The following is a 12,163-nucleotide window of genomic DNA, read 5'->3' as shown; positions in this document are numbered from 1 at the left end:
GAAATAAAAAATTCTTAAAAAAAAAAAATAGGTTCCTTACAAATAAGTTAAAGCTTTATATTTTCTCAATAAAATCTTCTAAAAGTATGAGCTATGGAACAGAAAAATAAGGCATTTCAGATCTATTTTATAAATTGCAGGGGGTTATTAAAAGAAAATATTATGTTGGAGAGATTTTCTATCCAAAAGCAAATTGGGAACCAGAACCATTTTCTTTTTTGTGTAGCTATCTTATAGTAAAGAACCCCCTGACTCCTATTTATGTTTTGGATATCACTTTCTAATAAAATACACAATGATGTTTTCCAGTAGGAATAGCAAAAGCATCTTTTTGTTTTCCTTTAAAACTAAATGTATCAGGGATTTTTTCATGTAAATTCTGAGATTAGTAAATACATTATTCATTTATGTAGCATCTTGCTTTCCAGAAATAGAAAATTTAAGGTCAGAAGTAAGCATGATACAAAGAGGAACTTTAAAGTGCTATAACAGAGATGTAAGTAAGATTGTTTAGGAACTTAGAATGGTCAGTTATTAATTGTAAATATGTGGGTCTGAGAGATTATCACAGTAATTACTTTTGAACTAATCAATACATTAAGAGGAGAGCATAAAGAATGATGCCATCTTATTCACCATTTGTATCCCTAGCACCAAACACAGTGCCTGGACATTTCATAGATACTTAATTGAAAAAAATTATAGCAGGTTGTTATGAGGGTAAAGCAAGCATTCCAAACAGGTGGAACAATATGAAGCCTTAAAAAGTTTGAATGCTTAGAAAATAGTCATCTGATGGAGGTAAAATACATAGTTCTTTGAAGATGTCATAGCAGAAGGAAGAGGCTGGAAAAATAGATTGGGGCTTTGTCAAAGAGGGTTAGGAGGACGATAGTGCCATTTACTGAGGTATGGAATACAGAGATAGAGTAAATTAAAGTGGGACAATAATGAAATCAGGTTTTGGTATGTTGAAGTTGAGGTACTTCTAGAACATTCATGTGGAAGTTTTCAGTAGCTGATTAGAGCCTGGAATTAGGGAAATAAGTTGAGTCTAGAAATGTAAAATCTTAACTTTTAGGAGTATATGAGAACACAAGGAGAAAGAAGACAACAAGTATAAAGGGTAGGTAGTACATATATTGAACAAATAGAAGAAAAGCCAGAAAAAAAGTTAAGAATGATCAGAATGATAGGAAATGAGATCAAAGTTAATAATGAAGAAAACCATGGGCTATAAATATTACTATAACTGTTAGGATTTTTAGAATCACAGTCAGTTTTGGACTACAGAGAAATAGTAATCACTCAGTTTGCACTGAGCCTTAAGGGGAGTGCATGTTAGTTTAGCAGTGAATCACAAATGATTATATGCTAAGGATCATAAGTCTCTTTCTCAAATTTGCATAGAAACTATTTATTAATGGGGCACCTGGAAGACTCAGTCAGTTAAGCATCCAATTCTTGATTTCGGCTCAGGTCATGATCTCGGGGTCATAGGATGGAGCCCCACGTTGGGCTCCTGGCTCAGCGTGGAGTCCGCTTGAGATTCTCTTTTTCCCATTCCCTCTGTCCCCTCTCCCACCCTCTCCCAGGCACTCTCTCTTCTTCCCTCTTTCTAAAATAAAAAAAATATTTCTTAAAAAAGATTTTTAAAAGCTCTTAATATGTATTTCTCTCCTCTAATTCCTATTACTTGCTTCCTTTGTTCACTATCCTACTGCATATACCCTTGCTTTCAACAAAACCCTTGGACAGCACAGATGTTAGAGGCACTGACCCTTCCTTACCCCATGCAGTCAAAAATCTGCTTATAGCTTTTTAAAAAAATATAGTTGACATACAGTGTTATAGTAGTTTCAGGTGTACAATACAGTGATGTGACAATTCTGTACATTAATCCCTGCTCACAGATGTAATCACCATACAGTGTTATTGCAGTTGTATTGACTTTACTGTCCTTTTCTTTATCTCCATGGCTTATTTATTTTATAACTAGAAGTTTGAAACTGTTTATCCCCTTCACCTATTTCACCTGTCCCCCTATCCACCTCCCTTCTGGCAACTACCAGTTCTTAATATTTAAGAGTCTGGTTTTTTTGTTTTGTTTTTTAGACTATACATGTAAGTGAAATCATTTGGCATTTGTCTTTCTCTGTTTGATCTTATCACTTAGCATTGAATCTCTAGGTTCATTCATGCTGTCAGAAATGGCAAGATTTTCTTTTTCATGGCTGAGTAATTGTGTGTGTGAGAGAGAGAGATTGGGGGAGAGAGAGAGAGAGAGAGAAATATATGTATCTCACATTTTTATCCATCTATCAATGAGCACTTGGGTTGCTTCTGTATTATATATTATAAATTATGCTGCAATAAACAGGGGTGAATTTATCTTTTTCAAGTTAGTGTTTTCATTTTCTTTGAGTATATGCCCATAGCAAAATTACGGATCATATGGTACTTTATATCTTGACTCCCTAAAAACTTAACTACTAATAGCCTACTGTTGATTGGAAGTCTTACAGATAACATAAACAGTTGTTTGACACATATTTTGTGTGTTGCATGTATTATATTACTATATTTTCATAGTAATACCTTTTTCTTAATTTCTTGGATATTTCTAGACCACATGGTTCTGTGAGTTTGAAAAAACTCACAGATCTCTAAAAAAAATTTCCAATAGATCTATTGAAAAAAATCTGCTTATAGGTGGACTTACACAGTCCAAACCCATGTTGTTCAAGGATCAGCCGTCCTTGTTTTTAATTCTTGGATCCTTTATCTTCTCTTGAGTCATTCATTCTATTTCTCACTCTCCCCTCCCCAAGATGTCAAGTAGTCATTTCATTCCTTCAAAACTTATCAAGCCTGAGGTACCAGGCTAGCTCAGTCGTAAAAGCACATGCCTCTTAGTCTTGGGGTCATGAGTTTGAACCCCATGTTGGGTGTAGAGATTACCAAAAAATAAATAAGTCAATAACTTTTAAAAACTTTTCAAGCCTGGGGAGCACATGGATGGCTCAGTCAGTTGAGTATTGGATTCTTGGTTTTGGCAAAGGTCATCATCCCATGAGTCATGGGATCAGGATCAAGCCCCATGCCGGGCTACACTCTCCCTGGTATGTCTGCTTAGGGTTCTCTCCCTATGCCTTGACCCTGGGATATATATTGTTTCTTTTTTTTTATTTTTTCTTTTTTATTCATGAGAGAGAGAGAGAGGGGCAGAGACACAGGCAGAGGGAGAAGCAGGCTCTCTGCAGGGGCCCAATGCGGGACTCAGTCCTAGGACCTTGAGGATGACAACCTGATCCAAAGGCAGATGCTCAACCACTGAGGCCAGTGCGGCGCCCTTTTTTCCAATTACATGTTTAACTTACAGGCCTGTGGTGTTTTGTACACATTGAATGTCTAGTAAATTTTTGCCAAGTTAAAGTTTTTGAGAAGTTTTTCTTTTTAAGTGAAAAAATTGTATTAATGCAATAAACTTTGTTTTAAGCATCCCAGTGGGAGAGACCTGAAGGATTTCAAGGAAACTTAAAAAAGGTAACTGAGGCACATTGATAGTGTCTTTGGTTTAAGTTGATTGGTTTCTGGGATTTTTATAAAAGAGTTTTGATAAGCAGATTTATTTCCAAATAAGCCTCCCTGCAGGCACTTTATTCCTTTCTTCCTAGAATTCTTTTGTGAGAAGGCTATGTGGAGGTGTAAAAGTGATGTCTACCTAAAAACTCCATGCAGGACAAATACTATCCGTTGATTTATAGTCATTTGCCATTCAGATGTCCCTGTCCATCTGCAAAGCATTGTTCCTGTCTTTCCGAGATGAGACATTTCCTCTCTGAAAGTTGGTTGTCTCATGATTAACCCAAACCAGGCTTCCTGGCCATAATCAGTACTGCCACCCCTAACTCCCAGGTGTAAAGAGGAAAGGAAAGGTAGCTGACTCTCTGCCTTAGTTACTTAATATAGAGTAACTACATCATTATCTTCAGTTTATGCTGGTTTTTTCCTCCCATTAGACAGCAGCAAAGACTGTTTGGGTAGAAGGTGTAAGCGAAGATGGTTATACCTACTATTATAATACAGAAACAGGAGGTAAGTATTATCTTTGAGTTTCCTAACTATATAAAATTGTACCTGGAACTGCTAATTAGCCTACTGATGAAGGGGACTTAAGAATTTTTATCATAGTGATCAACATAATATCTATAGCATGTGTGTATTAATTTGTCATTTAAAAACAATACAATGAAAAGGGAAGATTTTCATATAGAGTTAATGTGCTGCTCATTCTCAATTGATACTTCACAAATATTAAAAATCATTTTTACTTTTTCTACCATTATTACTTTTATCATGATTATTGTAGAAATATAATCACTACCTTGAAAGATGTCTTAGAAATCACCTAACTCAACTTGCCTTTTCATTTTCTAAAATAAAACAAGTTATTTTAGCCACTAAAACAAAACTGAAGTTATTTTAGCAGTGGCTAAGATTGTCAAATTTTCACATTTATTAATCTAATAATGTTTTAGTTATATGTCAACATAAAACATGCCTAACTATTGTTACTTTATTATCAAAGTTTTTCAAATTTAGTTTTATAAAATGGGTTAGCAAGTAATTGTATTAGTTTCTACTACAATTAAATTTACCAAAATACATATTGTATCAATATAACTTTGGGAAGCTTTATTTATTTATTAAATTTCTACTATCTAAACCCATAGCATTAAATCTTTTAGGAGGAAAAGGTCCTCTTACCTAGACCTCTACTAGGTATCCAAATAGATACCTAGCCTGCCCAACGATAGTAATGGTTCTAGCTAAGTAAAATTGAGGTACTGAATCTTTTTAAAGATAAAATAATACAGTGATATAATATTAGGTGGAGAGTGGGATCTGAGCTCAATGCATAGCAGCGTCTTCCCTTACTAGCTCTATGAAGGTGGGCAAGTCACTGAACTTATAGTTGCTCTTAGGCAATTGAGATGATCCAATTGGGTCATGAAGGTCAGGTGTCTCTAAAGCTCCAGAACAGTACTGGATATGTAGTGGGTGCTTAATAAATTTTTTCCTGAAAGTTTTTGTTGCTTATGTGAAATAATGTTGGAAAGCACCTTCTTACCTTTTTTTTAAGATTTTATTTTTTAAATAATCTCTACACCCAGTATGGGGCTCAAACTTACAATACTGGGACCAAGAGTCGCATGTTCCACTGATTGAGCCAGCCAGGTGCCCTGGAAAGCATCCTCTTTTAATAAGAAACCATACGGTGCTCGCTTAGGCAGCACATATACTAAAATTGGAATAAGAAACCATACGAATTGATTTGCTCTCAGTTTCAGTTCATCAGTAGACAAGTGTAATTATTAATTAAGTCTTTCACTCTTAAGACTCTCTGAGTTGGACAGTAAAGCTTAGAATCCCTCTCCCTTTTATTACACTAAAAATAGAGAATAACTGCAAGAGAATTAGAAATGCTCTCATTTCACTAAAAGCCCAGTAAACCACTGGATGGCAGTAGAGTTCAATGGAGATTATTTTTTTTCCTAGCATCAAAATGACAGTCTCTATTCATTCAGGTGATTCACAGTATAATCTCACTCTTTGAGGATCCCAGGAAATCTCTGTGATAAGTAAATTCCCGGATCTGTTTCATTAGCATGTTTCCTGATTTTGGTGTCAGATAAAGTGTGAGAGTCATTTGACGGTATTGCCCAGTTTTTAGGTCTCTTTCCATTGGGGCTGTAGTTTAATCATCTGGAATCCAGATTGAAATCAACCTCTAAAAGATAAAAGAGCAAGAGCTTTGGGAACTCTTATTTATCATCTTCTTGGTCAAGTGATAGTGTGAAATAGATATAGTATCATTGCTTAATATATTGGGGGGGAGGGAGTTTAAAAAATAATACATTTGTAAGTGACAGGGAGTGTTCTATTGAGAATTACTTCTAAATAGAATTGGTAACTAAATAACATGACTATTAAAATGTGTTGAATAGAATCCAGATGGGAAAAACCTGATGATTTCATTCCACACTCTGGCGATCTGCTTTCTAGTAAGGTCAATGAAAAGTCAGTTGGTACCCTAGAAGAGTCTAAATCATCAGATTCTCATAGTGATTCTGATGGGGAAGAGGAAGCAGAAAAAGGAGAGGCCTCTACAGAAACACAAAAGCCAAAAATAAAGTTTAAGGTAAGTTCTTGGTTTACTCTTTACAGAACTATACCAATTTATAGGAAACTCAACAGAATTACTCAGTTTTCTGGTGGAAGATAGAAATAAAGCCAAGATACTTCTATAACATCTAGGGAGTTATCTGAACATGCAAGTCTGAGTATCTGGGCTAGAACTACTAATTTGAGTATCATCAGCATACTGGTAGTAATTTAAATCTCAGAATAGGTGAGATAATCTAGGGAAGTGACTTTGGGCAACATTAAACATTTAAGTGACAGGCAGGGAAAGAGGAGCCCATAATGAAAAGAGTGGCTAGAAAGCTATGCAGAGAGGCAGAAGAATTTAAGACCCAAGAAACCAAAGGAATAGAGAGTGTCAAGGATTTATTAGGCCTGGAACAAGAAAAATGTCTGTTGAATTTTACAGTTAAGAAGTCCTTTAAGCCCTTCTAGTCGCTTCACTGGGGTTTGGTTTGGCAGAACTCAGATTATGTTGTACACCTGAGCTAACATTAGATTCTATCTTAACTAATTGGAAATTTTTTTGTGCCCTTTTTTTTTTTTTTTTTTGTAAAGATTTTATTTATTCATGAGAGACACAGAGAAAGAGAGACAGAGACACAGGCAGAGGGAGAAGCAGGCTCCATGCAGGGAGCCCTATATGGGACTCGATCCCAGGACTCCAGGATCACATCCTGGGCCGAAGGCTGATGCTAAACCACTGAGCCACCCAGGCGTCCCATCTAATTGGAATTTGAATAAAAACTTTAAAAAATAAATAAGGAACTCCGATTATAATAGGAATGAAAAGTGGTTCGTGGTATGTATGTGGTTTGGATATGAAGTGAAAACTAGAAATTAGTTGGCAGGCTGGTGGCTGCACATTGACTTTTTTTTTTTTATGGTGAAAAAATTTATATTTAGATTTATAGCCAGCTGGACTGTTTAGATGATCCCAATTTTGTTGGCAACATCCAAAGCAATAGTCAGAAGCCAGTCGAACATACACTTTCTTCTCTCCATCAGGCCTGATCAAGGTGTTGACCTTGGCCACATCAATGTCATAGAGCTTCATCACAGCCTGTTTGATCTGGTGCTTATTGGCCTTGACATCCACAATGAACACAAGTGTGTTGTTGTCTTCTATTTTCTTCATGGCTGACTCAGTAGTCGGGGGAACTTAATGATGGCATAGTGATCAAGCTTGTTTCTCCTGGGTGCACTCTTCTGTTTCAATCCATTAATGTTGTCAAGCTCCTCAAAGCTCCTGACTCTCAGCAAGCAATCTTGATTTCTTAATAAATGAGGCTAAAAGGGAGAAACTCTTTTAATTTCCTCCCTGATACCAACTCATCCATAGTCTTCCCCTCTTACAGAAAAGAAAAACCATACTTTACCTTCTTACTGGAAATGAGTTTATTCTTTGTTCAAGACCAACCTATCCACCCACCCTTGTTGGTATTCCCTTTGTACCTCCTTTGGAGTCCCTTTTAATGAAAACATCACCACCATAAATCTCTCATGATTAAGAGTCAATGTGTAGCCCTTTCATGAAGATGGCACCGAAAGCTGAAGAAGGAAGCCCCTGCCCCTCCCAAAGCCGAAGCCAAAGCAAAGGCTTTGAAAGCTAAGAAAGCGGTGCTGAAAGGCATGTACAGTCACAAAAAAAGAGAAGATCCATGTGTCACCTACATTCCGACAACCCAAGACCCTGCGTCTCTGAAGGCATTAATGGATTGAAACAGTCACTGAACTGGGGTGGGAGAGGAAATGTACCAAGTAAAAGAATTGACAGGAGTTGCTGGTAGCCATGGTAGGAAAAAATTAGACCTTTCTATACTATTGCTAGTCCTGCTTTGTGATCTTTCCAGGAACAGTGAGGAGCCCAGGTGGCAAAGCAAAAAGATACATCACATTGATCTTGGGTGACATTACTGGCCTGAGAAGTGAAGGAAATTCAAAGATGCTAGAGAGAGGGTACTTCCAGGCCACACCTAGGATTTTGTCCTTGCCTGGAGTTTTTCTGCTTACCCCATAATTCTTGGTGGAACTTAGGTTGAGGGATGTATCCAGTTTGTAGAGAAGCAGCAACAAAGCGCCTATAGTAGCCATCTCACAATGTTTATATTCTTTTGTTCTTTTTTTATTTTCTTTTTTAGGATTTTTTTTTTAAGTAATATCTTTTTTTTTTTTTTTTTTTTTTTTTTTTAAGTACACCCAACACGGGGCTTGGACTCATAACCCTGAGCTCAAGAGTCACATGCTCTACCAACTAACTGAGCCAGCCAAGCACCCCCATCTCACAATGTTTATACCCAGCATCCAATCTGGACAGATATTACTAAATTTCAACCAAATAAAATATTACAAAATACAGGTAAACAAAGACAAACTACCTATAACCCTGCCACTTCCCAGAAAAATCACTGTAACATCTTGGTATTTTCTTGGTCTATAATTTTTTTAATTCAGACTTACATACATTATTTTAAAATACAGAGTCATACTGGGGGTGTCTAGGTGCCTCAGTCAGTTGGGTTTCTGCCTTCTGCTCAGTCATGATCCCAGGCCCCTGGGATCAAGCCCTGCATCAGGTTCCCTGCTCATCAGAGAGTTTCCTTCTTCCTCTGCCTCTGGCTCAGCCTCCCACTTGTTCTCTCAGGCTCTCTCATGTGCATGTGGGTGCTCTCTTTTTCTCTATCTCAATATATAAAATCTTTTTAAAAAATTAAAATATGGAGTCCTACTGTAATGTCTTAATTGCTTTGGAGTTTAATCTGTCACAAAGACACCAATAAATCTTCATCTACCAAAATAATGGATGGATAGTTTCTATGGTATAAATATTTACTCAGCTGTATATAGCTGAATATTCCTTTTTAATAAGCACTGGGGACTAGTGGAAGAAATACCCATTACTAAAGTATCAAAGTCTCTGCTGACACTAAATATCATAAATTTTGAAGTCTTAACAGTTTGTATGTTTGTGTGATTTTTTTTAATTCCAGTAAACATACAGTGTAGTATTAGTTTCAGGTGTATAGTGTAGCAACTCAACAATTCTGTACATCACCCAATGCTTATCACAACACAGGCACTCCTTAAACCCCATCACCTATTTCACCCATTCTCCCACCTACCTCCCCTCTGGTAACCATCAGTTTGTTTTCTGTAGTTAAGGGTCTGTTTCTTGGTTTATCTCTCCCTCCCTCTCTTTTTCTCCTTTGCTTGTTTATTTTGTTTCTTAAATTCCACACAGGTGAGATCATATGGTATTTATCGTTCTCTGACTTAATTCACTTAACATTATATTCTCTAGCTCCATCCATGTCGTTGCAGATGACAGGCTTTCATTCCTCTTTTATGGTAATATTCCATTGTAGATACCTATACCATTTCTGTATTCATCTCTCAATAGGCACTTGGGTCACTTACATAGTTTGGGTTTTGTAAATAATGTTGCAATGAACATAAGGGTACATGTATTCCTCCGAGTTGATGTTTTTGTATTTTTTGGGCAAATATCCAGCAGTATAATTATTGTATTCTAGGGCAGTTGTATTTTTAATTTTGTGAGGAACCTCCATACTGTTTTCCACAGTGACTATACCAGTTTGCATTCCCACTAACAGTGCACAAGGGTCCCTTTTTCTCTATGTCCTTGCCAGTACCTGTCATTTCTTGTGTTTTTGATTTTAGCCATTCTGACAGATGTGAGGTGATTGTATCCTTGTAGTTTTGATTTGCATTTCCCTGATGATCAGTGGTGCTGAGCATCTTTTTTTTTCATCTAAATACAAGTTTATGTATTTATTATTTTTATTTCTTTATTTAAATTCAATTAATTACCATATAATATATTGTTCATTTCAGAGGTAGAAGTCAGTGATTTGTCAGTTTTATTTTTTTTTAAGGATTTATTTATTTATTCATGAGACACAGAGAGAGAAGCAGGCTCCCTGTGAGGAGCCTGATGTGGGACTTGATCCCAGAACCCCGGGATCACGCCCCGAGCCAAAGGCAGACGCTCAACCACTGAACCACCCAGGCATCCCTGTCAGTCTTATATAATACCTAATGCTCATTACATCACATGTGTTCCTTAATGTCTATCACCCAGTTACGCCATCCCACTACCTCCTCCCCTCCAGCAACTCTCAATCTCTTTCCTATGGTTAAGAGTCTCTCATGGTTTATCTCCCTCTTTGATTTCATCTTATTTTATTTTATCCTGTCTTCCCCTATGATCCTCTGTTATGTTTCTTAAATTCACATGAGTGAGATCATATGATAATTATCTTTTTCTGATTGACTTATTTTACTTAGCATAATACACTCTAGTTCCATCCACATCATTGCAAATGGCAAGATTTCAATTTTTGGATGGCTGAGTAGTAATTCCAGTGTGTGTGTGTATTACACACCACATCTTTATTCATTTATCTCTTGATGGACATCTGGGCTCTTCACATAGTTTGGCTACTATAGACATTGCTACTATAAGCATTGGAGTTCTGGTGCCCCCTTTGAATCACTATATTTCTGTCTTTGGGGTAAATACCTAGTAGTGCAATTGCTCGGTCATGAGGTAGCTCTATTTCAACATTTTGAGGAACCTCCAACACCAACATTGTAGAGGGTTTCTGTCTCTCTGCATCCTCACCAACATCTGTCATTTCCTGACTTGTTAATTTTAGCCATTCTGACTGGTGTGAGGTGGTATCTCACTGTGGTTTTGATTTGTATTTCCTTGATGCCAGGTGATGTTGAACATTTTTTCATGTATCTGTTGGCCATTGTATGGCTTTGGAGAAATGTCTGTTTGTGTCTTCTGCCCATTACATGACTGGATTGTTTTTTGGGTGTTGAATTTGATAAGTTCTTTATAGATTTTGGACACTAGCCTTTTTATCTGATAAGACATTTGCAAATATCTTCTCCCATTTTGTTGGTTGTCTTTTGGTTTTGTCAACTGTTTTCCTTTGCTGTGCAAAAAGCTTTTTATCTTGATGAAGTTCATTTTTGCCTTTGTTTCCCTGACCTTTGAAGATGTGTCTAGCAAGAAGTTGCTGTGGCTAAGGTCACAGAGATTGCTGCCTGTGTTCTTCTCTGGGATTTTGATGGATTCCTGTCTTACATTTAGGTCATTCATCCATTTTGAGTCTACTTTTGTGTATGGTGTAAGAAAATGGCCCAGTTTTGTTCTGCATGTGGTGATGCTTAGCATCTTTTCAAGTGTTGGCCATCTCTGTGTCTTCTTCAGAGAAATGTCTGTTCATGTCTTCTGCCCATTTTTAATTTGATTATTTATTTTTGGGTGTTGGCTTGTATAAGTTCTTTATATATTTTAGATACTTTTTATTGTTTATGTCATTTGCAGAATTTCCTCCCCTATTCAGTAGGTTGTCTTTTGTTGATTGCTTCTTTTGCTTTGCAGAAACTTTTTATTTTGATGTAGCCCCATTAGTTTATTTTTGCTTTTAAGTTTCTTCCCTCAGGAGACATCTAGAAAAATGTTGCTACCTATGGCCAGTGTTAGAGACCTTACTGTCTATGCTGTCTTCTAAGATTTATGGTTTCAGGTCTCACATTTAGGTCTTTAATGTATTTTGAATTTATTTGTGTGTATGGTATAAGAAAGTGGCCTGGTATCATTCTTTTGCATATACCTGACTAGTTTTCCCAGCACCATTTTTTGAGGAGATGGTCTTTTTCCTATTGTATATTGTTTTCTACTTTGTCAAGGATTAATTGACCATATAATTGTTTGTTCATTTCTAAATTACTGTTAGTGTGCCATGGATTTATGTGCCTATTTTGTGCCTATACCATACTGTCTTGATTACTAAAGCTTTATTATAGAACCCAAAGTCTGTGTGATTTTTTTCCCCCTCCCCATGTAACACTTAACAGACCAATGATTGGGTAAGTCTGTGTTGGAGGTTTTTAGGTTCCATGCAATAGACAAACATAA

General features: G+C 36.6%; 1 protein-coding gene across 1 annotated transcript in view; it reads left to right on the top strand.

Annotated features, from left to right (window-relative positions):
• Window positions 1-12,163, top strand: part of WBP4 (WW domain binding protein 4) — a 60,741-nt gene that overhangs the window by 7,748 nt on the left and 40,830 nt on the right. The window contains exons 6-8 of the mRNA XM_038569666.1: window positions 3,500-3,546; window positions 4,023-4,098; window positions 6,012-6,205. Coding sequence (XP_038425594.1) covers window positions 3,500-3,546; window positions 4,023-4,098; window positions 6,012-6,205 — 317 coding nt within the window. The remainder of the gene's footprint in view (window positions 1-3,499; window positions 3,547-4,022; window positions 4,099-6,011; window positions 6,206-12,163) is intronic.

The sequence above is a fragment of the Canis lupus genome, chromosome 22 (genome assembly GCF_011100685.1).
Source record: "Canis lupus familiaris isolate Mischka breed German Shepherd chromosome 22, alternate assembly UU_Cfam_GSD_1.0, whole genome shotgun sequence".
Lineage (NCBI taxonomy): Eukaryota > Metazoa > Chordata > Mammalia > Carnivora > Canidae > Canis > Canis lupus.
Note: the sequence above shows the minus strand (reverse complement) of the source record. Positions and strands in the feature narration are given on the sequence as shown.